The sequence below is a fragment of the Anopheles gambiae genome, chromosome 2 (assembly GCF_943734735.2).
Source record: "Anopheles gambiae chromosome 2, idAnoGambNW_F1_1, whole genome shotgun sequence".
Lineage (NCBI taxonomy): Eukaryota > Metazoa > Arthropoda > Insecta > Diptera > Culicidae > Anopheles > Anopheles gambiae.
The window spans coordinates 106,176,378-106,200,568 of record NC_064601.1 but is presented as its reverse complement, the minus strand read 5'-3'; the positions used below and the strand labels follow the sequence as shown (position 1 = coordinate 106,200,568).

Genomic DNA, 24,191 nt, shown 5'->3' with positions numbered 1-24,191 from the left:
CTCAGATAATGTATTGTTCGTCAAAGCTCTCCATATTATTCACACTTTCTCGTGCGTAGTAATCGAAATAATACAGCTCACACAACACAGCTCCCAGCAACTACATTAGACGTTTGGCCTAAAGACCAACATGTACAGGTTCATTAAACGTATTTAATTATGCAACCGACTGTTAGAATTGAGTGATGCTTCGTAAAGTAACCGAATCAGTGCGGCATTCTATCGTATCGCGCAGCTTATTCATCGTTTCCAATTTAGCTAACTTAGTTATCTGTGATAACAACATGTTACTGATAAGAGATATAAAAACTCAAAAAATTGACGAAAGCTTCTCAGTTCGACAGAGTATCCCAACGCATTGTGTTAAAGTGTTGCCAGTGGTTCAATGTAGACGCATCGGATAATCAACTTCCGGTAAGTTATCAACAGCGAGCAGTGATATAATATGGATTTATAAATCAGTGTGTTACAATAGGAAAATGTGCAAAGGCCGTGTGTTTTAGTGTTAAAGTGCGTATGGATGACTAAAATGTGATTTTTAAATATTACGAATTGTTTACCACCATTATTGAGACTTAAGTGATCTTCATAAATAAAGCTGTTCTATTGCAAAACAGTCAAGATTCAACAGAGAAAAGCGGCACTGCACTACACTACATCACTAGAGAAAAAATTGATCAAGAAACAGTTAACTGACCTGCAAAACGCCAAGTACGATTATTTTAAAACGACTGCTTGCCACTTAACAGCAATATTGGTAAACAATATTGTTTAGAGAACTATCAAATTTATCTTTTAAAGTATCCAAAATCGACTTCCAAAAGGACTATTAATATTCAATTTTTTAAATTCAATTTTGATCAGATTACTGAAAATGAACTTTCTTCACTATAAATATTTACTATGGAAGAAATACGAAGCATATGACAAAAAATACATAAAAATCTTGTGAACACGTAATTTAGTACCACACAACCGTATACGCATATCCTAGCTACGGGTAGAGTGGTCCAAATATCCGTTTCCTCCCGCATCGTAGTCGTAGTACTCATCGCGTGTATCAAACAGATCACTGGACTGCACCCATTAGATTTTACGTGTATTTCAATGCTATTTAATGAAAATAAATGATAAATTAATGAATGAACTTTTTTATGGCGCTGTTAAGACATATTGGATGTTTAGATTGAGAGAAAGGTTCCCATTATTTACAACGATGCTAAAATTATCTTTGCAAACCTTTTCATTTGAACATTTTAACAAACATTTCAACTCATCGGTTCACTAATTGGCTCTGCACGTAGAGCTATGCGAACATGTTTTATGAAATTGGATCTTGACTTTAGGTTTGCAGAGTTTGCCTGTCGCTGTTCTAGACGATTCGAAACCATTCCCTTAGCAGTAATGTATTGTTACCATACTGTTGTCGGCTTGAACATAAAAAAATATCACTAGTTTACTGTATGTGCTTACGTTATATGATATTCCAAGAAGGAGATAATGCGACGCAAAATATCGCAAGGTTTCGCAATCTTTAGGAAGATTAAAGGGTTACGATTAAAACAAAGGCGTCTCGAGTTCAGCTGTGAGTAAGTAGGACGATAAAAGCACCTGCAGAACTGCTGAATCACTATCCTACTCTATGACTCACTCTGTACATTTGTACATTTACCACATACATTTGCCAGGTGCAAGTTATTCAATGTTTTGTTAAATAATATTTAAAATTAGTAGTCAAAACAGTGTTAAGTAATGTGTAATGTGAAGGAACGTAATTTTACTGAATACAGTACAGTTGCTGCTTTGTGTGATTATGGATCTACTCCTCCTTACGTAATATTGATTATCCTGCTGTGGGGACTTAATGCCCGCGTACACACGACGCCCATGGGCCTGCCCATGATTGATTGTAGAGCTGATAGCATACGATTATATCTTCGCCATTAACGTAAGAGGGATAGGCTTTTACTACGAACGTACCCGAAAGGTATGCATGCTTCACTCATCAGGTTCTAAAGGCAAGGACAAGGCAAAAGGGACACAGAAAAATTTCCTCTCGGCCATACATGTCCTTTAGACGCGTTGTCTATGCGTCTCGTTCGGTATCACATCGGCATACTGCAGGCACGCAGTACAACTGCGGCTACCTGTTACGCACAAATGTTTAACGAACACAACTATTCGGATCGGCTCGGTAAACGTCGGGTGAACGCCTGAACGCAAGGAAGCAGACTTTATTATGCTTTTTATGACTTCACTTTTGGACGCAGGCAATGAGTCACTGATCGCTAGCTCCATTAGTGGCACAGGCATGCCTAGACCAACAACTGTTGTTTTGTCAAAGGATAAGAAAAAGGTAGGCAAACTATGGCCGAGTATAGTCTTGGATTTGGTCTACCAATGTTTGTGTTTGTTGTGTCGTTTTATGATTTACTGGTAGATCTCATAGGGAGGAATAGAGTATGTAGGATGTAGGTGTTGTTTGTTCACGTTTGCTTCTTCAAATGAGGGATCATTGCCATTACATTAAATTATAACAACAAAACATTGATAGAGGTTAAACAAAAGACTGCGAACTTGTCTTATTTCATTTCAGAAAGGCATAACGCAAACGGAATTCAAACAAAACCAACAAAAAAATGGAACCGTTTAGACTGATTGTCATCTTCATAATTTTATCATTCTGCATCAATGTGCATGCAGCAAATATTCAAGCCAAGAATGAAGCTGCAAATGACACAATAAGTCTCACCGTCGATTCGAATTATATTCCCTCGTTTACCAAGATTCCATCGGCCCCCATCGCACTCAATGAAACATACGACCTATTCAATACAGCAATAGCCGAACTGGAGGCAAACACGAATTTAAATGATGGAACAAGTATTATATTTGATCTCGCTCTAGATAATGATGCCACATCTAACATACAAAATACATTTATCTTAGAGCAGGTCAATAACACCGCATACATAAAGCTGGGAGGCAAACTTGACTATGAAAAAGTGCAAGAATATAGAATCACGGTACGAGCAATGAATGTAAAGGGCTTGAAGGCAGAAGCAGTGGTTCTAATCAAGATCCTGGACGAGAACGATAATATTCCAGAGATTATAGGAGACTGGAATGGAGTTATTCTCGAGCACGAGCCAGCAGGCACGTTCGTGATGCAAGTAAAGGCACATGATAATGACGGGACATCGGCCCACAACATCGTATCGTATCGGCTCGAGGGTACTGCTCGACAGTATTTCCACATTGACAGTAAAACTGGCAACATTACGTCATTGGTGGAGTTCGATCGTGAGGCGAAGGATATTTATCCTGTAACTGTGGTTGCCGAAGATAACTCACCGTCCGTGCTATTCAATAATGGAAAGCCAAACAGTGCAGTAAAACAGTTGTTCATAAGAGTTTTGGACAAAAACGATCATCCGCCACAGTTCGATGAACAATATTACGAGGTGGACAGCATACCAGAAGACGCTGACATCAATACAAGTGTTATCAAGGTGAAGGCAACGGATCTGGACAAAGATCCCAAGATTAAATACAGCATAATAGAGAATAACATTGGAAAGGCGTATAAGATCGATGAGGACACCGGTCTTATTTCAGTTAACAAAAAGCTCGACTATGAATCGATTCAAGAATACGATTTAGTCGTGCAGGCCCATGACGGACTTTTTAAAAGCACAACCAACGTACGGATTCAAATAAAAAATCTGAATGACATTGCACCGCAAATTTTGACCTTAACAAACGTCACGATAAAGGAAAATACTATTCCCTCGGATTGTATTGCAAATTTGTGGGCCTATGATCCAGACATCGAGAATTTCGAGTACCCACAAAACATACAATATGCACTTCCCAAAGAACACCAGCACCTCTTAAGCATCGACGACAAAGGATGTCTTAAACTGCTCCAGCCTCTTGATCGTGATCCTCCACATGGCCATGAAGTGTTACAAATCGATATTACCATTACAGATGAAAACGGTAAGGGAAGAACGGCGATGGAAACAGTTTACATCTTCGTTGAAGACATTAACGACAACGCGCCCCAGCTTACCAATAGAATGCCAGTTGTGTGGAGCGAGAACCGCCCTTCAGCCATGATCACGAAGCTGACTGCAGAAGACGCTGACGGAGAGCACAATGGACCGCCGTTCTTCTACAGTGTCGATCCCGACGCCCCAACCGAGATTAAAAATCGCTTCCAGACTGTAGGTGATGAGCTGTATTCATTGGTGGAGTTTGATCGCGAGCAGCAGAAACAATACTTAGTACCGATACTGATTCGAGACTCGGGTCACAAACCGATGAGCGCCGTCAGCAAACTGTTGGTTGTGATTGGTGACAAAAATGACAACGAAATGCAAATGGGCCAGAGCCACATTCTCGTCAACAATTACGAAGGCAAGCTGGCAGATACGCAGATAGGTCTAGTGTATGTCAGCGATCCAGATGATTGGGATGTATCAGACAAGATGTTCCTTTGGGATGAGATGACGCCCGAGACGAATAGGAAGCTCTTCAAACTCAACATCAACACCGGTATTATCACGATGAGAAAAGGTACACCCGAAGGTATATACAATTTAGAGTTCACTGTGATTGAAGAATCATCCTATTTTCCACGACACAACGTATCTGCTCGAGTGACGGTGACAGTGAAGAACATCACGGCGAAAACAGTCAACCAGAGTGGATCGGTACGCTTCTACAATGTAACGGCTGAGACATTCATATCTCAGACACTGGGTGAGCTCAACACACCCATGTATCGACTTCAGCAAAGCATTGCAAGCATTCTGGATACCAGCCCAGATCAGGTGGACATATTCACGATCAACAATCGTAAGCTTGTCCGGGGTGCATTCTTGGACGTGTTCTTTGCGGTAGATGATACTATTTACACATCGTCAGAGGTCTTAAATGCAGTGCTAAGTTTGCATCTACGCCAATTGGAGGAAGACGTCGGGTATCGGATTGTGATGGTTGGTATCGATGAGTGCCTCGAGAAAGGACATACATGTACACAGACATGCAAGAACAAGGTCCTTAAAACAGCAAAACCAATCGTAGTGCACACCAACACTACCTCGTTTGTGGGAATGACCACATTGGTGCAAGCAGAGTGCATCCCACAGATAGAATCTTCGTTGGTAGCATGCTTCAACGGTGGCACTTTCCAGAATGGTAAATGTAAATGTCCCATGGGGTTCGAAGGACCTCAGTGTGAGAAATTGGACATCTGTTTTGATGGAATTGGGTATGCAATCTATCCATCGATCAACAGTGGCAACATAAACAACGTCAGCATTGAGTTATTGCCCCGACAAAAAGATGGGTTGGTATTATACATGGGTCCTCTGAAGTATGGCCCATCTTTGAAAACGCCACCGTTTCTGGCATTGGAAATCAACGATGGTATGTTGGTCTTACTATTGGACTATGGAACTGGGACGAGCCGTTTCGAGCATCAACAAATAATTTTACACGAGATTATTAAAGTTCAGGTTATTTTACAGCCATATAGGATTGAGATAAAAACGGTGAACAATAAGATGGTGAGCAGTAGGAGTCATTATGAAAATAAGGATTGGAATGGGTTTCTTCTAGGTAATGTGTCTCTTCAATTAGGAGTTTCATCAATTAGTCTCGATAAGCTGGGATCGCTATACAGCTGGAAATATGTACCATTTACGAAGAGTTTCGATGGTTGTCTACGCAATCTTACAATAAACGGGCGCACGATAGACTTTACCCAAACGAGTCACAAACATAATGTTTTATTCAATTCCCAAGGATTCACAGCAATAGTAGAACAAACGTTTTTGGTATGGATTGTAACTTTAAGTTTAGCGATAATGGTGATGTCGATACTAATCGCTATACGATTAAAGGACTACTTAAGAACATGGATTATGATATTAATCAGAAAACTGCAAACAGAATCAATGAAGATGATGGTAGAATTGCATCCTGCACCTGAACAATTACCATCTTTTACCGAAGTCGACGAAAGAAGTGTCGGATTATTGAGTGGTATGTCAACTCCTTAAATCAATTTTGATATTTTTTAGTGGTTGCATAATCTCGTGGTTAGAGCAGCAATATCTTTTAATTTTATAGTATAACAATGACCGTTCGACATCATAGGACAGGGAGACAGAAAATAAGTTGAACAAAATATTAGATAATCAAAGAATAATCACTTTAGCTAGGTAATACTAATTTTAAGATAATTTTCTTGTAAAAATAATACTTTTAACTTTTTATATGTAGAAATGTAAATCAAAAATAAAGGGTTGGTAGGTTAAGAGTATACAGATCTCGGTCCAATGCTCTTTTCCATACACCTTCCCATTTTTTTTGAAGTTCTTACATTTTTCAACTTATAATCTCTCTCAGGCTAGTTTAGCAATCTCGCATTCTGCTGCTACCTCATTAATACTTCGTAACATAAATGATTTAACAAAATATTGAATACTATAAGCATAATACAATCCAACAGTAACAGTACAACCTTTAAAAGAGATCTTATTCGGTAACTGCTTGTCGTGTCTAATTACTAGTTGAAACCCCACGTTACTCGTAAGAAACCCACTCCATTTCTTAATTTCATAACGATTTTCTTAAACGTCCAATGATAATAACAACATTGTTATTCTATCACGCATCCACCAAGGACGCTACGCGACATACAAGTGCACACTGTCAGATAAAAGCTGGAGTAAAATCATAACAACTAATCATAGGATTTCTTCTTGGGTCATCATGATCATGTCATGTTTATGCACGTTGCTGAAATAAAATTAATTTAACATTTTTCTTATATTTTTCAGCAAACAACCCCATGGCGATTACCATCAAGGCATATACTAGTAGCAATCAATTTTACTACAAATAATATTTATTACTATTTTTTCAGGTTCTTCTACTTCAACAGCTGCTGTAATTGGTGGATACATGCCTCCGTCTATAAGCTCAAGCCTCCGAGCTGTGACTCAAGTCAAATCAGTCGTAAATCAGTCACCCAAACGAGATTGATGTCCAAAAGATGCATGGTATTAAGGGGTCATGTACGAATAAAGAAACATAAATAAGGGTAACTTTTGAAACTTTTCTAAGGAGAAAGGAGCTAATTGAAGGAACGTTTAAAAACAAAATTTATTTATTTATGACGATGAACTAGCCTCCCCCCCCCGCCATTTAGTATTTTTTATCATTCTTGGTGTTTTGGGCGACCCCGTGGTAAAGTTCAACTCGAATGACTCAAAAGCATGCACGTTATTGGTTCAAGCCTCGAATGGACCGTCCCCCCCCCCCTAGCAAGGACTGACTATCTGGCTGCGTGGAACCCGAATAAGTCTCGAAAGCCGTTTACAGGCAGCCATGTGCGTGTAGGAAGTTATGCGAAAAAGAAGAAGAAAGTGATTAAAAATTAAATTGAATATTTTTTTCTCAGGGTTTTGCAAGTCATAATTAAATGTGGGGCGGTCCCGTAGTACATGGGTTCAAGCCTACAAAGGACCGTCCCCCCGTAGCAAGGATTAACAATCCGGCTGCGTGGTAATGAATTAAGTCTCGAAAGCCTGTATAGGCCGCGATGTCCGCGTAGGACGTTACGCCAAATAGAATAAGAAATTTCTGTTTTCACTGCCAGTGCATTTTCACAAGCTATAAATTCACTCTGGCAGTTAAACGTTGATTTTTTTTCGCCATACCTTAGATATTTTAACAGGTTCTATATGATTTATCAAATGGTCTGGATTCGTTTTTGTTATATTTAAACACGGACTATGGTTGATAATATTGTTTATGCATTTGAACGTGATACTAAACAAGATAAATTTCAAAAATAATATTATTTTACGGAAAAAGCACTGAGCACTTGCTCAAGAAAATAATTTTGAAAATTCATTTTGCGTCTATATAGCTACGCTGCGATGAAAAAATAAACGTTTTACAGTCGGAGTGAATCTGGAGCTAGTGAAAATGGTTTGATGACATTTAATTCTGACTTGTAAACCCTGTATGTAATACAGGAAGGTTACTCTCCAATTGAACTTCGATTGTATGATTCTACGGAGGGCGAGCGTTACAGAACGTGTGACTCCTAAGACTTGCATTTAACAGATATACATACATTCTAAAGATAGAAATTAATGATTAAGGTTTTTTATCACTTGGCAAAACCATACTTTTGATAAGGTACTATATTTGATCATAATTTGATTTTATTCATAATATAATGAAGATTTTAGCTGAATGTTGAATAGTTTGAAACAGCATTGCATGCACAAAAATGCAATGTAATGCAAATGTACAGAATTATTATGAATATTTCATAGTCTTTTACAATAAGTTTTTTTCCTATGGAAAAGAAGTAATCAAAAGTGTTGATTAAACAGCACATGAACACAATGAACATGTGTATGCACGTTGGACGTCTGAATAAGAAAATAGGTGATAATGTATTTCTACAATGATCATCTATGCACTCTCAATATTTTTAAAATAACATGCGATTTGATACTAAAAACTGGTTGAGGTACTTTATATATTATTCTGTACGACGAAAATGAGCCAGAATAATCTTGTGCAGCTTCTACAGGCTTTGCTTTAACCCCCTCTGCCTTAAAAACAACTTAATATTGTAATATTAATAACTTAATAATGATGATGTTTTTTGCTGTTAATTAACTTTAAAGTAAACTTTGAAACAAGATAAAATTAACAGTGAGAGTCTTCATAGATTCGAGACACGCGCGCGTATAGTGAACTTTGAATAAATGCCTGAACAAGATATAATAGGAAATTGTTTGCTCGGATTCTTTAGTCAAGTTCTTGTATAATATATAAACTAATTTTTCATTACTAAAAATAACAATGATACTCACAAAACATCTAACGATAGTTTCGACTCTCTCGAATCTATGAAGGGGAAAGGGTGGGATCATCATCATTATTATGTCTAGCGACCTAAAATGAAACTTTGTTAGCGTAACTGGCTTTTTAAAAAATACATCAAAACATAAAAAAGGTTGCAAAAATTATACCCTGCAATGTAATAATTTCAAAAAAAAAAAACAAAGAAACAAAAATATTTAAAATCTGACGATTAACATATGCATAGAGCTAAAAAAAGTAGATAAAGCCAGGATTTTTTATGAAAAGCAACGATCAAAATATGAGAAAAAATACAGAACTAATTGCAATGATCAAGGAGCTATGCAACAAAATAAACGTGGCAGCACTGGATGACTGAGCTAAATTACCGACACTACGGTTGCAAAACAATTAAAGGAACTAAAATATTCTACAGCATTTTTATTTGCAGTTTATGTCTGATAATTAAAAGAGACCACATGTGATGATCTTTGATCTATATTGTACGCAATTAATCTGTTTCATGTGATAGAACTAAAAAAGAAAAAAAAGAAAAAAAAGTAACACTAATACAGAGTTTTACAAGTCATTTTGCAACGTGTGCTGCATATTTTGTCGAGCATGAAAATTACTTTGACTCCTAGTGCGCACTTGGACTGGTTCAATGTTAATTTTATCCCTCACAAGTTTAATTTTGACAGCTCTATGTAGGTGCAGGTTTTCCTATGTTTTCTACATTATTTTACACATTTTGACACATTTTTACACACATTGCACAAAAACGGAAAGAGGAAGACTTAAGCTTTAAAATGATGTGTCGTTTGACCCATAACCCATCGTTTTATTCATTGAGTAATTTGCGTTTGAAAATGCCCTCCAAAATTGATTGCTTACGTTTTGTTTGGCTTGGATTTGACAGATGGCGCTTCGCACTGTGGCGAACGAAATTTGAACAATTTTTCAGTGCATTTTCAAAACGCTAATTACTCAGTGCATAAAACGAGTTATGATTCAAACGACACATCATTTTAAAGCGTAAGTCTTCTTCGTTCCGTTTTTGTGCAATGTGTGTAAAAATGTGTCAAAATGTGTAAAATAATGTAGACAACAAAGGAAAACCTGCACCTTGATAGGGCTGTCAAAATTAAACTTGTGTGGGATAAAATTAAGATTGAACCAGTCTAAGTATGCACTAGGAGTGTAAATAAATTTCGTGCTCGACAAAATATGCAGCACACATTGCAAAATGCCCTGTAAAAACTAAAAGAAACTCATAAATACTTTCTGAAAATAAATTAAAATAAAGAAAGTGTAAGGTGATGTACGAAAAAGAAAAGTAATAAAAAAAGTTCCCAACACATAAAAAAGAAATATACTGTAACTAAGAACATCTGAAAAAAATAAAACAAATCAGAATCAAACATTACAAAAAAAAGAAAAAAGAAACTCGAAAACAATAAAGAAGACTTCTTTCAAAACAGCAAACACAATAAAAGTCTTTTTTGAAAAGAACAATAAATAAAACTACAGTCTTTACCAAAAAAGAAAAAGAAAAAAAGAGATGAACAAAAAAACCCAGTGCATCAAAGAAACACCAAACATCTTTAATAAAACTGTTTTTATGGCTATTGTTTTCAATTCACAGATGAAAGAAAACCAACAGGATGTGGAGACCCAGCATAACAAAACCAGATAGTAAGCAGATCAATTTGCACTATGAATCAGACGGCATTATACATTTTGCATGTGTTATAACGACTAGACGAAAAGCTCTTGACCTGCTGATTATCAAGTTACAGCAAGTATACCGGTATTTGATGTATTCTTCTGATGGAGTTTGTTGCAAACTATACCAATTGAACTGCAATACTATGATTAAAATAGACCTTACCTTCCATTTTTAATATCGAAACAGATATGTGCGATATGTGTATCACGCCTCCATTATTAATATTGGATAGAATATGACGATTATGATTGCCACGATAGGAATACGGTTGCTGACTTATTGAAAGATTTTTTTATCATAAACCTGTATTAATAGGATATTATCATACATCAGATTTTCTGAAGATTATGGATGAATAATTCTTTAAACGGTGAGTAAACACAATCTGAGAAAAACAAGCTCAACTCAATCTTGCTTAGAGAAAACATTTAGAAGCTCATGTCCTAAAATTTGATTTCAGACAATTGCAATACTTTTTAAGGCATGCTTGATGATGCAGATAATGTATACCAGACGAAGGGGCTCCTGACAGACGAGCGTAGGATATTGAAATGGTGGAAAAGCTACTTCGAAGGACACCTGAAAGGTGCAGATGCAGGAGAGTGCGAATGGTACAGAGGACAAGGTGTTCTCGCCATTCCTGGATGAGATTCCCAGCGCCATCAAGCAGCTCAAGTCCAATACGTCTGGCGGCGATGGGCCGAGCTCTTCCAGATGTGGTCTTTCTCCCAATGCACCAGCTGATCGTGGAAATCTGAAAGCAAGAGGAACTACCAGAATAGTGGAAGCTGGGTGTAATTCACGCTTGCAAAAAAGGCGACAGGGTGGACTGTTCAAATTTTCGTACCATCACAGTCCTCAATGCTACCTATAATATCCTGGCCCAGATCCTGTTATACAGATATGCCCCCATTGCTAAAGATTGCGTTTCTACCAAGCAGGGTTAGGCGGCGCTCTAGCAGCAATCGAACACGACATCCGACACGAACAAACCCATATACAGGCGGTCCCCGAGATACACGGTACCTCTTATACGCGGATTCGGAGATACGCGGTTTTCAAAATTTGACAGTTCTTTGAGCAAAAATTGTACTGATTTGACACATCCATTGTGAAATACCAAATAATTTCCGTATTGATCGAATGTAAAATACCATTTAAAAAGGTTTAAAACTGTTCAGTTCATTAGAAACATATCAAATAATTAATTTGGTGGCTAAAACCACCCCCTGCTTGCAAAATTGCACGAAAAATAGTGATATTTTGGCTGGAAATCACGAGATTCGACTTACGCGGAAATTCGAGATACGCGGTATTTTGCGGCCGTTTTCGGTCCCCAATAACCGTGTATCTCGGGGACCGCCTGTAATCATATGGAGGTGCACTGTCAGACACAAACAAACAAACAAGACAAACATGTCAAATCCCATACATTTAAATGAAAATTTTCATGTTCGATGTCGTGTTCGATTGGTGCTAGAGCGCCGGGTTAGTTGGAGCCAAGTACACCACCGACACAAATGTTTACTGTTCGGCAGATCCTCCAGAAGTGCCGAGATCCCTACGCACAACCTATTCACCAAGAAATATAATGCAATGAAATCGGCAGATCCGAAGAGATAGAGAGGGAGAGAGACAGGGAGAGATTGAGAGAGAGAGAGAGAGAGAGAGAGAGAGAGAGAGAGAGAGAGAGAGAGAGAGGGGGGAAAGTCGACTAAATGTGAATCGGCTAAACACGTACAACCCTTGTGTACAACAGTGTTCTAGAAACGTCCAATAATTATTTTCGTGTTTTTATCAAATAAATCAATTCAATGAAATGATTGTTTCAGAATTAAAGTAAGTTTAAAGATTTTAAAAGAGTAGTTTCAAAGGTTTGGGAAGGATCCCGCGATCTTGAGAAACCCTGTAATCTATCTCTCTCTCCTTCTCTCTCTCTCTCTCTCTCACTCTCTCTTTCTCTCTCTCTCTTTCCCCCTCTCTCTCTCTCTCTCTCTCTTTCTCTCTCTCTCTCCCTCTTTCTCTCTCTCTCCCTATTTCTTTCTTTCGCTGCTCGAGCACACCGCCAAAGTTGAATGATGCGTCGCTCAAACACGCCTTAGCGGTAGACATTTTATTGCAATTGCTTTTCAAACTAACAAAGTAACAAGAGCTTACAATGAATATTAAATAAATACAAAAACAAATCATTATTGTAAATCATGTATGCTGTGAAGATTTTTATCTTCAATAGGTGCAGGAAATAAAAGAGTGGCTCGGAGCCGTTGATGCAGCGACTTCGGGTTGCGTCTTTAATCTAATCCTACCCGATCAATCGCACCCGCTGCGCTATCGATTGGGAATACACGATTCCATACGATTCATTTCACGACCCGACCCGGAGTCAGGTGCGAGCCAGTCGGAATCGATTCCAACCCGTGGGTGTAGCGAGTGCGCTAAATTGGAGTCGAAATCCAATCTGACCCGCGGGTGCTACGAGCTCGGGTGGACCCGAATTATCCGTAGGTGCGAGAAAACATAAGCGACTCCGACCCGTTGGTGCAGCGAGTCCGGTTCGCTTACGGGTGGCTCCGACCCGGTAGATCCGATCCACCCGTCCACCACTAGTTTAGACCCATCACTAGTTGTCTTTGTTCAAAAAGCAACATCAGACAGCTGCACAAGCGCTGCTTAGTAGTGACAAAGTGTATCGAACGTACTGAATAGTTTTTTTCAATGAGATTCTTACATGATGCAATTTAAACGCTAATATTGTCCCGCATACAATAAAACCATTTATTCACGTAATAAAAGATGCTTTCGTGGTTAACTCCGTAATAAAGAGGGCAAACTTGTCGAGCCAGCTCAATTTGTTCCGCATTCGACGAATATTTCTCTTCAAATGTCAAATTCCGTTGTCCTGCGCTGAGCGACAGTGTCCAATGGCCGTCAAACGCAATCCAACACAAACACAAACTTGCCTTATCTGAGGAACTGTCAACAAAACAAAAGTTAGCGAAAAAAATAAAGATTGGTCAGCGAATAGCTCTGCCCCCTGCGTATGGCATTGTGAAATATTTAGCGATGTTTGCCTCATCACACTACCACCTCAGTAGTGCCCGTGCCACAATCGCTTGTTCCGTCGAGAAGGGAAAAGCTGCATTCCCCTTGTAAACACTACGCCCAGAACCATCCCGTCCCGCAAATCGTACTCCACACGGCGCACACACACACACGCTCTGTGTCCGTGGTGCCAGCAAGTGTTTGGCAGCAGGGCTCGAGGGAAGTAGTCGCAATCTCTCCAGCTCGCCCGTGCGTCAATGGTTGCGTTCGTTTCCGTTTCGTTCCGTCGCCGCACTAGCCGTCGTTTGCTGCCGATCGAGCGAAGGAAAAGCACCGCGACCGCTGGCAACGACGGTGCCGCGCACCCGAACACGCGATGCCCTGCGAAAAGTGCAATGTGAAGTTCGGCATCATAACGCGCAAAAAGTCCTGCTATGAGTGTCACCGACTGTTCTGCCGGAACTGCCTGTCGAAGCGGCAGGAGCGGTTCCTCTGCCCGAACTGTACCATCTTCACCAAGCGGCCTCTATCGCGCATCGATCTGGCCCAGCTAAAAGTGAAGGATCTTATCTTTTACCTGCAGTCGAAGCACATTTCCACGTCCGGTTGCGTCGGTAAGCAGGCAGGCCACGGGCTGCAGCAACTGCGTACCCCTGATATCGCATTCAATGACGCATTCATTTGATTTCTTTGTTTCAGAAAAAGACGACCTGATAAATCTGGTGATTGCTCATGTAAACTCTGGCGGCAGCTCGCCCCGCACACCCGGCAGCTTCAGTGCCACCTCGTCCAACACGGAGTCGGCATCCGGTGGCTCATCCCGGTACGGCAGCTTCTATCGGAATGGCACCAAAAACTGTAGCAACACGTTCGATCAGATCAAAAACACCTGCCAGAATTTGTTCTCTACCTTTTCGGAGAAAATCAACGGAGGTAAGTGCGTCAAGCGTATGCTTGCACTGCAATATGACACCGACGGGTTGTTTCTGTCATTTCGCAGACGCTCCGGAAGCGGGCCGGGCAAGCAGCGGGTTCGCAACGCAGGAGGAGCAGCGGCACATCTTTACCCAGCCACGGTTCGGCAGCAACAATGTGTACCATTCCGTCGATCCTAGTGAGCGGCCGTCGAACGGCGGCACCGGCTACCATACCCATCCCTCTCCCTCCAACGAGGACGGCCACCGAAGGGCGGAACCCGAGCAGTACGATTCGGGTTCGATGGAACGGTCGGCACACTTTAGCAGCGCCAGCAGTGGAACCACCGGTGGTGCCGATACCAGTGCCGCTTCGTCTTCGTTTTCAACGCCCAGCCGGGAAGCGTCCGCGCCGCTGCTAGCCGAACAGCAACCGTCAGCCGTGGAGGGGCAAACGCAGGCCACGCTGGACGATCGCATCGAGAGCATACTGGCGCTGGAACCGGGCGGAAACGGGTGCGAGTGCTGCACCGACGACGAGGATGAGGAAAGAGACGGTGCAGTGACGAAGCAGATGGAGGCAGGTGGAAAAAGCGAACCAGATGTGCCGCAGCGGTCGAAGCAGGCCCGCCGAAGCCATTCCCATTCCAATCTGCTGTCGCCCGTGCAGGCTGGACCAAGCGCAGACACGTCGGCCGGTACGCCCCCGAAGGTGGTCACGCGCAGCCAAACGCCCTCGTCGTCGTTCGACGATCTGCTGGCCGACGGGGAGGGTAGCAGCAGCAATGCGGACCATGCGATTGCGCAGGATGCGACGCTAGCGGCCACGACCGAGACTGATGCACTGGGCACGACGGTAGCGTCTACCGACGACACCGACCAGTGGCAAATCATCAATACCTCAGAAGCGAACTGTGCTGGTGCTGTTGATGATGGTGACGATGGAGAGGGTGGCGGTGGTGGTGGTGATGGTGCAGGCGGTACACTGGAAGCGGCCACCCACAGCGATCTGCCGATGACCGATGCAACGAACGAAACCACCACGGTTACGACCAACGAAGCGGACGAGGAGAGCAGCGACAGTATCAGCCATTCGGTGGAAACTAAACCAAACCCGCTGCCCTCGGTGCCCGTCCTCGGCCACAGTCCTTCCGCCGGCTCGACGGTCGGGCCGGTCATAACGCGCTGTCGCTCGGACAGCTACCTGCTGGCGGAGAGTCGCGTGCCGTCGCGTCCGGAACCGACCAACGATCGGCAGACGGCGGCTCTGCGTGCCGCCACGGTCAGCAGCGATGCAATTCCAACCTCTAGTCACCCGGCCAACCACACTGGCACGACGCACGGTATGTGTTTCCGCTGCGGCAAGCGGCGCAACGGCATCCGCAGGAAGTTGAAAAAGTTCCGCAAGCAGCTCGATGCGGCCACCGTTTCGGAGGTGGAAAAGCGCCGCAAGCTGGAAGCGTTCCTGAACTATCTCGAGCGGCGGAGCAAGGGCTCGTTCGATCTGACCGATTCCGAGTCCATCACCGAGGAGGCTAGCGTTAGCATGGGCGACGAGGCGGCCGGCGAAGGGGCGGCGTCCGGATCGCGAACTGGTGCGCACGGGGTACAGGCGGGACAGAGCAACCCGAAACCACCGGAAGATTTGCCCCTCTGTACCAACCTGTACTCGTCCGGCAACCTCGATCTGGTCAACATGAAGCAGATCAAGCTGAGCGACATTAAGGAAAGGTAAGCTGACAACGGACAATAAACAATTGAACTGATTAGTAACGAAAATCATGTTCCTATCGCCACAATTTCAGTGCGGACCTGGACGTGCTGTCGGTGAAGCAGCTCAAGGGCATCCTAATGGTAAACCGGGTCGACTTTAAGGGATGCTGCGAGAAGGCCGAACTAAAGGAACGGGTGCTACGGTTGTGGCGTGATTATAAATCAATCCCATGTAAGTCGCCGATGGCTGGCTTTGGCGGTGCCTTTGCTCGGTACTCTATACAACCCCTTTCCTACTATTGCAGCAATCGAAAAACTTCCATCGGACGATTTGTGCAAAATTTGCATGGATGCACCCATCGAGTGTGTGATACTGGAGTGCGGCCACATGACGACCTGTACCGCGTGCGGCAAGGTGCTGAGCGAGTGTCCCATTTGCCGCCAGTATATAGTGCGGGTGGTGCGATTCTTCCGAGCCTAAATGCGGGTTTGCCACACTCACACACACACACAGAGACACCTCGTCCCGAAAATCGTCTCAGGGTATTTGGTTAGGCCAAATGGTTCAAATGGGGCAGCTGATTTTACTTTCGAGTTTTAATTTCTCTTACAGCTTCTCGTACACCTACACCAAAGTGTGTTTATTATTTTGTTTTTGGTTAGCTATTTATTATGTTTTAAACATCGCTTCCCCTTCGTCCTTTCTTGTCCTGATTGAAAGAGGTATTTTATGGTAATTGTACAACATACACATCTATGAGATGAGTATTTGTTTATCGCTGTCTTGGTTGCGCCCTGCTGCCGTTGAAGGCAAAACCTGGTGAAGGTGTGTGTACACGCAATTTGACAAATAATAGTAAACATTAAGACACTATAGAACAAAACAAAAAAAAAGCCCCGCAACATCATAGACACACACACACACTCATACTCTGAGCGAGAAAAACGAAAAATAATGTGATCTAGTTAATCTAGGATAAAATGCGCCAGCAAAGCGCAGTAGTACTGCAACCGAACTGATCGGCCTGTCCCACAAGTAATCCTTGCTTAATCAGTCAAAGTCGGCCGTAGTAAAGGGTAAAGGACTGCAGTAGCAGCAGCAACGGTATGTATAGGGAATACCCTTCAGAGTACCGAGATGCTCGGTATGGGGGGGCAAAAAAGGACACAAAATTGTAGCAAAAGAAACAAGAGTCTGCGATATACACTGCTAGTCCGGTGTTTTCGGTGTAGCGCGATTGGGTACAGGGACCGGATCGAATGTGTTGAATGTGTAATTAATGTCTCGAAATGGCCATTCCTAACAAAGCATTAAAAAAACAGGAAGGAAAATGTGCACGTGCTCTGGGCACACGCGTTCGGTGATGTAAAGTGTGGAACCGTTCACGTGTGCCGTCACGGGTGTAATTATGTTCCGTTCCGCGTAAAAGACAAACCTTTTACTTCCTCCCCTACTCCCTAGTGTGAGCGCGGGGTGCGTGCCACCTGAAGCTGTTCCTATACAACCACCAACCTATCAAACCTCTCTCCCCGCAGCAGTTGCCCGCACTGGGCACTGCGCCACATTTGTTAAAGGACAACACGCGTGATGAAAAAGAAAAAAAACAACGCAATCAATCTAATTACTACTATTAATCGTTCGATTTCCCATACTTTTCCATTAGACTTTCAATTGTTGACAACGTAACGTAAGCGAGCGCAACGCAAAAAACAAAAACACAAAAGAAAAACAAAACAAAAAGGGTTAATGAATTCCAATTGCATCTAAGCATGAAAGTACCGTAACAATAAACTGCTAAAATGGCATAAAAAATGGTCAGAATAATTGGTACGCTAGAACTGATCCGAAGACTACCAGTAATGTATGCCACTTTGTAGAAGTAGTTTCCAACACAATACGGCATTTTAGTGATGTTCGATAGTTTCATCTTATTTCGGGATTCGAATTTACCGTAATCACTACACCTCTTTATGATTTGATGCATTGGTGGGAGCTCCGAATCGGACCTACTCGATTCAGATTCCGTGTTTGAAATCAATTCCGGAGCTGATTCCGATGCTGGCATCGATTCCAATTTCATATCCGATTTCTAAGTTGACTCCGAAGCCGATTCCCGGAGTCACATTTGGAATCAGAATCGGCTGCGGAATCTGAATCGATCTGGGAATCGCAATTTGCTCCGGTAACGGAATCAGGATTGTCTCCAGAAATGAAATATGATGAGAAGGATGAGAATCAGTTCTTGAATCGAAAGAAGAAATATCAGAAGTGAAATCAGTTCGGGAATGTCCATTTGAATGGATCGTCTACAAGTAAATTTTGATTCTATGCGGCTCATTAGCATCATTGGACCCAAGCGGCTATTCTTATGGAGATGCCGAAATCAACTCCGATTTCGAAGCCGATTATGATTTCAGAGCAAATTCCTATTCCGGAACCGAGCTTCCAGAGCTAGTTCCCGAGCCGATTCCGATTCCGAAAACTGATTACGGACCTACTATCCGGAATCGATTCCAGAGAACTTTGGAGCCAGTTGGAATCGATTCCGACGAAAACTTCATTTTTCCCCATTCCTAATTTAATTTTAGAAAAACTGATCAGAGTATCGTCATCTGATTGGATTCTAATTTTGTACTTATCCTTTTTCAGACCTGCTACTCGTATAAATGTATCTATTTTTTTTTTCTATATTTTTTATTATTATTATTACTCGTTTTTTATTCGTTTTTGTATTGAAGTCGCTTACTTTTGGCTATGAGAATGTAATGCTCGTCACTTAGCTGCATTTTTAGAGAATTATTTTCACTAACTCTCTCATACCTTACGCTCTAAATTGCGCTCTCCCCTGTTTGTAATCGTTGCTAAGGTGCTGTTTACCTTTCTCTTTCCACGTTGTATTTTGCGCAATGTTCTTGGAATGATCCAAGTAATCATAAAAGAAAAACAAAAATAACACTAAATCCAAAATGAAATTGCCTTTAAAACGTATTTTTAAATATATTTTTTTATAATTCTAATGGCAGTGTTAGTTCACCGTAGCTGCAGCACCCCTGGTGTGCGATCATATCCGTTGCACTTCTACTCTCCCGCTCCCTCTCAGGTGAGAATGCTTCTCATTGAAACGTTTTAAAACTCTCCATCGCTTGCCTGTGTATTGGTGTACGGGCAACGGGCACACTCGCCCTGTGCCTTTCATTGCGTTTCGCGCCACCGTTCGCACCTGCGCTTATGTTGCGTGCGGTGAAAGCGCAACACAAACATAAAAACCATCTGATCGGCAGGGAATGGTTCGCTCACAGACACGATGTTATTGAAACACCACTCCACTAAAGTGTGAAGTCATTTATCTCTTGTCCACTGTGGCCAGTGTCAGTTTATCGCGGTACTTCCAATATTTGCGGTACGCGATAAGGCCCTTTTTACCCTCGGGGAAGGGGGTTGGCACTGGAAGATAAAAACCGCTTTGCTACTTTGCTGAGGATTGTTGTGATTGTTTACACACACTGATACAGGCGGTGCAGTTGGAAGGGGTTGTGGGTCTGCCACCCCATGTCGGGCAATGTCGTCGTCAGGTCATCGCGGTTGGTGCATGTGAATGTGGGGAATTGGAATAAGAAGCAGAACAAGTGAATAAACAACCGCGCTCGCGATCGCGTCCGCAGTTTCCTGGGAGGCACTGGGAGGGAGGTCACATTCCGCGACGATCGGTTGTACAGCACGGACACGGAAAGGCATTCGCTTGCATTGCACGATGGAGAGTCTCGATACGGCCAAGCTACTGTTCGAAGAGAAGCCGCTGCACACACCGTCCCTGACGGAATTGCGCGATGGTAAGTGTGGAGTGGAGCTACAAAGCAATACATTAACAATCTGACGAGCAACTTTTTTCTTTCTTTCAGTGCTTGCCGCTGGACTCGGCTCCTGTTTCGCAACGGTTAGCGTGGAAGTGGTAGAGTGTCCGGATTTAAGCAAGGCGCCCTTCCATCTGGCCGGATCTGGTGCGTTCACTTTTGCAGCTCAGCCTGCCCGGGAAGCATTTTTTTACAATTTCCTACTCTTTTAGGTTTAAACGGAACGCCCGCGCTGATCGAAATCGGGGGACCACCGTACCTACTGCCCGTGGTCGATCGTACCAAGCTATACGATCTCGTGTCCGTCACCAAACGCGCTCTGCATGGCGAAGAGAAGCCGTTCATTGTCATCGGTGCCGGTGCCGGACCGTTCCCGCTGGTCAGCTCGAACTGCGAGGGCATGTTCAACCTGCGCTACAGCCCCCCGGGCACGGTCGTGAGTGAAAGCCACCTGGCAATGGTGACGGCCGAGCGGGAGGTTGTGGTGCGTAAAATCCCCAGCACTGAAACGCGCTGTGCGCTGCTGGCCAATCTGCTCGTTGCGGAAGGAAACGCTGGGCCCGTGCTGAAGGTAAGCTGCACAAAGCGCACCGGCAACAAGGACTTTATTGCGAGCATTCGCACCTGTCTGGATGATCGGTACGGCGAACGGGCGGTAGGGCTGGGCGGTGTTTTTCTGCTGCGGGAGGGCAAAGCGAAGCAGCACGTCATGTCACCGTTCTCTACCAATCCGATCCACACGGAGGAGCAGCTGAACGAGTGGCTCAACTTTTACGACATGCCGGCGCCGCTCGTGAACGTCGGCACGCTGGTCACGAATGAGTGCGAGCTGGATCTGCGGCTGCAGCATTTCCACAGCTTTTCCACGCACGGCCATGGTGGCCACTACCATATCGACACGACGCCCGAGACGGTCGAGTACGAGGGGTACTTTGTGGCGGGCGAGCGGATCGTGCGTGTCGACAAGCCGGTCAACACGCACAAGTTCGGTCGCGATTAAGGATCAGGAAGCGACTAAAGTGCATCGAAGGAAGTGAAGCGGCATGGGGGGGCGAGCAGAATAAACAAAACCTTGATAGAGGGCAGCAGTAAGACGGCCACAAACAACAACACTACACACCACCACCACCGATAGAGTTCGATTTGCGTTTACTTTTCGCGCACATTCGCGCAGCAAATGTAGGCCAACGCGAGGGCTCGTACTGATAAGCGCCCGGACTGGGGCACGCGAGCGCACTTGACCGCGGACGGCACGGAGCGATAGTGCGCAGCAGCGGAAGCGTTACGGTTGGTTAGCCTTTGTTTGACAGGCCCGAAAATTGGATTTTTTGTTCCGTGTGGGGTAGAGTAATTGTTTTGAAGTGTTGACAAATTGCTGATAAGCAAATTAGGCGGAACAAATGGAGGGTTTAAAGACAAAGTCAAGGCTGGAATAAACGATGCTAAAGCTTAGCGACGGGTTTATGGAATCCTCCATTGAATTTGTCATAAATTTGCCGCCAAAAGTCTATCCTTTCCTTGTCCGGATCGAGCGCCATCTCCGGTTCGCCGTTGATGCGCAGGTACGGCAGGTGGAACGGTGCAGTGGAGTCCGGTTCGAGCGTTGGCACTGGCGTCCAGCCGAAACAGAGCGACTCATCGTGCGGCGGTGTCGGATTGCCGTACCGGGCAAAGTTGGTCCACATCCGGCACATGTACCGGCGTACACGTGCTTCGACCGACTGTGGCTGTACCTCTTTCGGCCGCATTCGCATACTGCCACATCAGAAAGTACCCGGATGGTAAATACTTGAACATGTTTGCAAACAATCCAAAAAAAAAACACTTACCGAAACAGATATCCCAGCTCGTCGGCATGGTAGGCTCCGGCAATCGGGAAGGGCAGAAACTTCTTGTACTGGTTCAACTCTCCATCGTACTCGAACCGATAGAAGAACAGTGGCGACCGGTGCTGGTACCGGGCATGCATCTCCGCCGTCACCCTCATCAATATCGTAAAGCTAAAGTCCGACATCAGATCGGCACATTCGTTTACCTTGCGATGTGAGAGGCCTTCCGGGCCGAAGTAGAACGCTTCGATCGCACGGGCCAGATCTTTCGCTTCCGGCGTGCCATGCGTTACATCGATCGTGCGCGGAATGATACGCTCCAGGTCTGCCTGGTAGAGCTCGGGATGCTTCAGGATGTGCGTAAGAAACGAACCTCCTTCCCGGTTGTTGTAACCGAGCAGCAACGGTATAGCAGGAATGCGACCATCAATGCCCAACGCTTTAATAGGATGCAACGGAACGATTGGTTCCTTCGCCGACTGGTCCACCACCGGTCTGAAAGGCATTATGATGGACCCACGCTTTTCCTCCCCGATTGCCGTTCGATCGCAAAGCTCGGCCAACCGCTGTGCTGGTGCCGATCGCAACGTTTCCACCATCTCTGCATCGCTGTGGGCGGAAGGATTGAGCAGTTGCGCAAGGCGTCGCGAGTTCCCAAGCGTATCGTTCGGTACGGCGTAATCTGCTAGCGCCACGCTGCTCTCGCAGATCGCTTTGTGGAAGAACGGTGTGGACAGGGGCGACAGAAGATGCAGGTGAACCGATACGGCGCCGGCACTTTCACCAAACAGCGTCACATTGTGCGGATCACCGTTGAAGTGAGCGATGTTGTCAGCAACCCAGCGTAGGACGAGCAGCTGATCGTGAAGCGCCGCATTACCCTCGATGCCCTGCGACGGCAGATGCAGAAAGCCGAGAGGACCGAGCCGATAGTTGAACGTTACGACGACCACATTTTGCTCGAGCAAATATTCTGGTGAGTAACTGAAAGATAAAAACCGTTCTCATTCAAAGTAAGCTCTGCAGCAAAGTTCTTGCGATGCGAAGTTCTTACCAATCGCTATTTCCACTGCCATACTTGAACGCTCCGCCGTGGATAAATACCATCACCGGAAGGGGTGCATCGGGCCGGTTCATCTGCGGCGTGTACACGTTCAGATGTAAACAGTTCTCCGAGCCTTGCCATTGCTGGTTGAAGGGATTTTTCGCCACACAGGTGTCCCGTTCCGTGCTGCAGTCCAGCACGGACGTTACGAACTTCGTCACCGGAACTGGAGGCTGGAAGCGATTCTCACCGACCGGGGGCTCGGCGTACGGTATGCCACGAAAGGCGTAGAAATCGTTCCCATCCGGCAGCTTCTCAACAATCCCACACACGGTTCCACAGTGCAGATCAACATTCAAACGGTTTATGGTGCTTAGCTGTAAGTAAAAGGATAACGATTAATAACAGATTTAGAATAAGGATTTAGTACCGTGAGGGATACTTACGCGTCTCCTCAAACAGGGTAGAAAACTACCAACAAGTGGTAGACTGGAGGATAGCTTCAGAATGGACCACATAGCAACGGTACCGCACGGGGTGAGTATGAGCACATTTTAAACCAGCCTGCTTTGGTTGGTTTTGTACCAATTCTGGCTTTGTTTTTCCTTGCATGATCGACCATGGAAGATGTCTGCACGCGGCATCCTTCTAAATTCGATGCGTGAACAAACATAGGTGCATTTATTCATCATTCGTGCGCGTGTGTGTGTGATTGCACGTTCCATTGATTGCAATTCATTCGTGCTTTAGATTACAAACATTGGAAACATTTACATTTCCATGTTACAGTCGTCAACTGGAACGAGTCAATAATATGCCTGTCATGGGTTTAAGCCTAAAATAGACCGTCTCCACGTAGAAAGGATTGACTATCTGGCTGCGTGGTTATGCATTAAATCTCAAAAGCCTGTGTATAGGCCGGCATGTCCACGTAGGACGTTATGCCAAATAGAAGAAGAAGATATTCCTGGTGTTTCTGATCTTAGTCCAACAATAAAACTAGCCATTCGTTCGCGCTTATTCTCCTTGCACGGCCGCCATTGCACATATTATCTGGGTCTTCGGGAGACACGTGTGGAACCACGTGGCTAGGCTTACATAGGCTTAAATCGTATTTTAATTTTTGTCTTATTAATAAAAACTCTATAAATTGCTTATGATTGCTC

The 24,191-nt window shown here is 43.9% G+C and overlaps 4 protein-coding genes across 6 annotated transcripts; 3 read left to right on the top strand and 1 right to left on the bottom strand.

Moving 5' to 3' along the window:
• The first annotated feature begins 307 nt into the window (after positions 1 to 307).
• LOC5666925 (DE-cadherin) lies at positions 308 to 9,258 on the top strand. 3 transcript variants are annotated; one of them, XR_009765570.1, is made up of 3 exons: positions 308 to 414; positions 2,597 to 7,117; positions 7,226 to 9,258. XR_009765570.1 is itself a non-coding variant. In XM_061652271.1 (2 exons), the coding sequence occupies exon 2, from the start codon at positions 2,640 to 2,642 to the stop codon at positions 6,069 to 6,071; it is 3,432 nt and encodes a 1,143-aa protein (XP_061508255.1). In that variant the 5' UTR covers positions 308 to 414; positions 2,597 to 2,639; the 3' UTR covers positions 6,072 to 9,258. The 3 variants fall into 3 exon arrangements, 1 of the variants encoding a protein (XP_061508255.1); XR_009765569.1 differs by having other exon boundaries at positions 2,597 to 7,406; positions 7,478 to 9,258; XM_061652271.1 differs by having other exon boundaries at positions 2,597 to 9,258.
• A 4,307-nt stretch (positions 9,259 to 13,565) lies between these two features.
• Positions 13,566 to 18,112, top strand: LOC1270330 (uncharacterized). Its single transcript, XM_061646659.1, has 5 exons — positions 13,566 to 14,286; positions 14,372 to 14,605; positions 14,673 to 16,317; positions 16,392 to 16,531; positions 16,605 to 18,112. The coding sequence occupies exons 1-5, from the start codon at positions 14,049 to 14,051 to the stop codon at positions 16,778 to 16,780; spliced, it is 2,433 nt and encodes an 810-aa protein (XP_061502643.1). The 5' UTR covers positions 13,566 to 14,048; the 3' UTR covers positions 16,781 to 18,112.
• An 863-nt stretch (positions 18,113 to 18,975) lies between these two features.
• On the bottom strand, positions 18,976 to 24,036 carry LOC4576565 (juvenile hormone esterase). The gene is made up of 4 exons (XM_061646660.1): positions 23,472 to 24,036; positions 23,035 to 23,402; positions 21,981 to 22,964; positions 18,976 to 21,906 (listed from the first exon to the last, which is right to left on the bottom strand). The coding sequence occupies exons 1-4, from the start codon at positions 23,541 to 23,543 to the stop codon at positions 21,594 to 21,596; spliced, it is 1,737 nt and encodes a 578-aa protein (XP_061502644.1). The 5' UTR covers positions 23,544 to 24,036; the 3' UTR covers positions 18,976 to 21,593.
• On the top strand, positions 19,995 to 21,603 carry LOC1270331 (ester hydrolase C11orf54 homolog). The gene is made up of 3 exons (XM_309016.5): positions 19,995 to 20,130; positions 20,200 to 20,298; positions 20,364 to 21,603. The coding sequence occupies exons 1-3, from the start codon at positions 20,052 to 20,054 to the stop codon at positions 21,149 to 21,151; spliced, it is 966 nt and encodes a 321-aa protein (XP_309016.4). The 5' UTR covers positions 19,995 to 20,051; the 3' UTR covers positions 21,152 to 21,603.
• Positions 24,037 to 24,191: the final 155 nt, after the last annotated feature.

Excerpts from the sequence above, each read along its gene's own strand:
- LOC5666925 (XM_061652271.1), top strand. The coding sequence starts at position 2,640 with ATGGAACCGTTTAGACTGATTGTCATCTTCATAATTTTATCATTCTGC.
- LOC1270330 (XM_061646659.1), top strand. The coding sequence starts at position 14,049 with ATGCCCTGCGAAAAGTGCAATGTGAAGTTCGGCATCATAACGCGCAAA. Across the intron at positions 14,287-14,371 it reads TTCCACGTCCGGTTGCGTCG|AAAAAGACGACCTGATAAAT; the intron begins GTAAGCAGGCAG and ends TCTTTGTTTCAG. Across the intron at positions 16,532-16,604 it reads TGATTATAAATCAATCCCAT|CAATCGAAAAACTTCCATCG; the intron begins GTAAGTCGCCGA and ends CTACTATTGCAG.
- LOC1270331 (XM_309016.5), top strand. The coding sequence starts at position 20,052 with ATGGAGAGTCTCGATACGGCCAAGCTACTGTTCGAAGAGAAGCCGCTG. Across the intron at positions 20,131-20,199 it reads CCTGACGGAATTGCGCGATG|TGCTTGCCGCTGGACTCGGC; the intron begins GTAAGTGTGGAG and ends TCTTTCTTTCAG. Across the intron at positions 20,299-20,363 it reads CTTCCATCTGGCCGGATCTG|GTTTAAACGGAACGCCCGCG; the intron begins GTGCGTTCACTT and ends CTACTCTTTTAG.
- LOC4576565 (XM_061646660.1), bottom strand. The coding sequence starts at position 23,543 with ATGTGGTCCATTCTGAAGCTATCCTCCAGTCTACCACTTGTTGGTAGT. Across the intron at positions 22,965-23,034 it reads GGCAGTGGAAATAGCGATTG|TTACTCACCAGAATATTTGC; the intron begins GTAAGAACTTCG and ends TTTATCTTTCAG. Across the intron at positions 21,907-21,980 it reads GAGCTGGGATATCTGTTTCG|TATGCGAATGCGGCCGAAAG; the intron begins GTAAGTGTTTTT and ends CTGATGTGGCAG.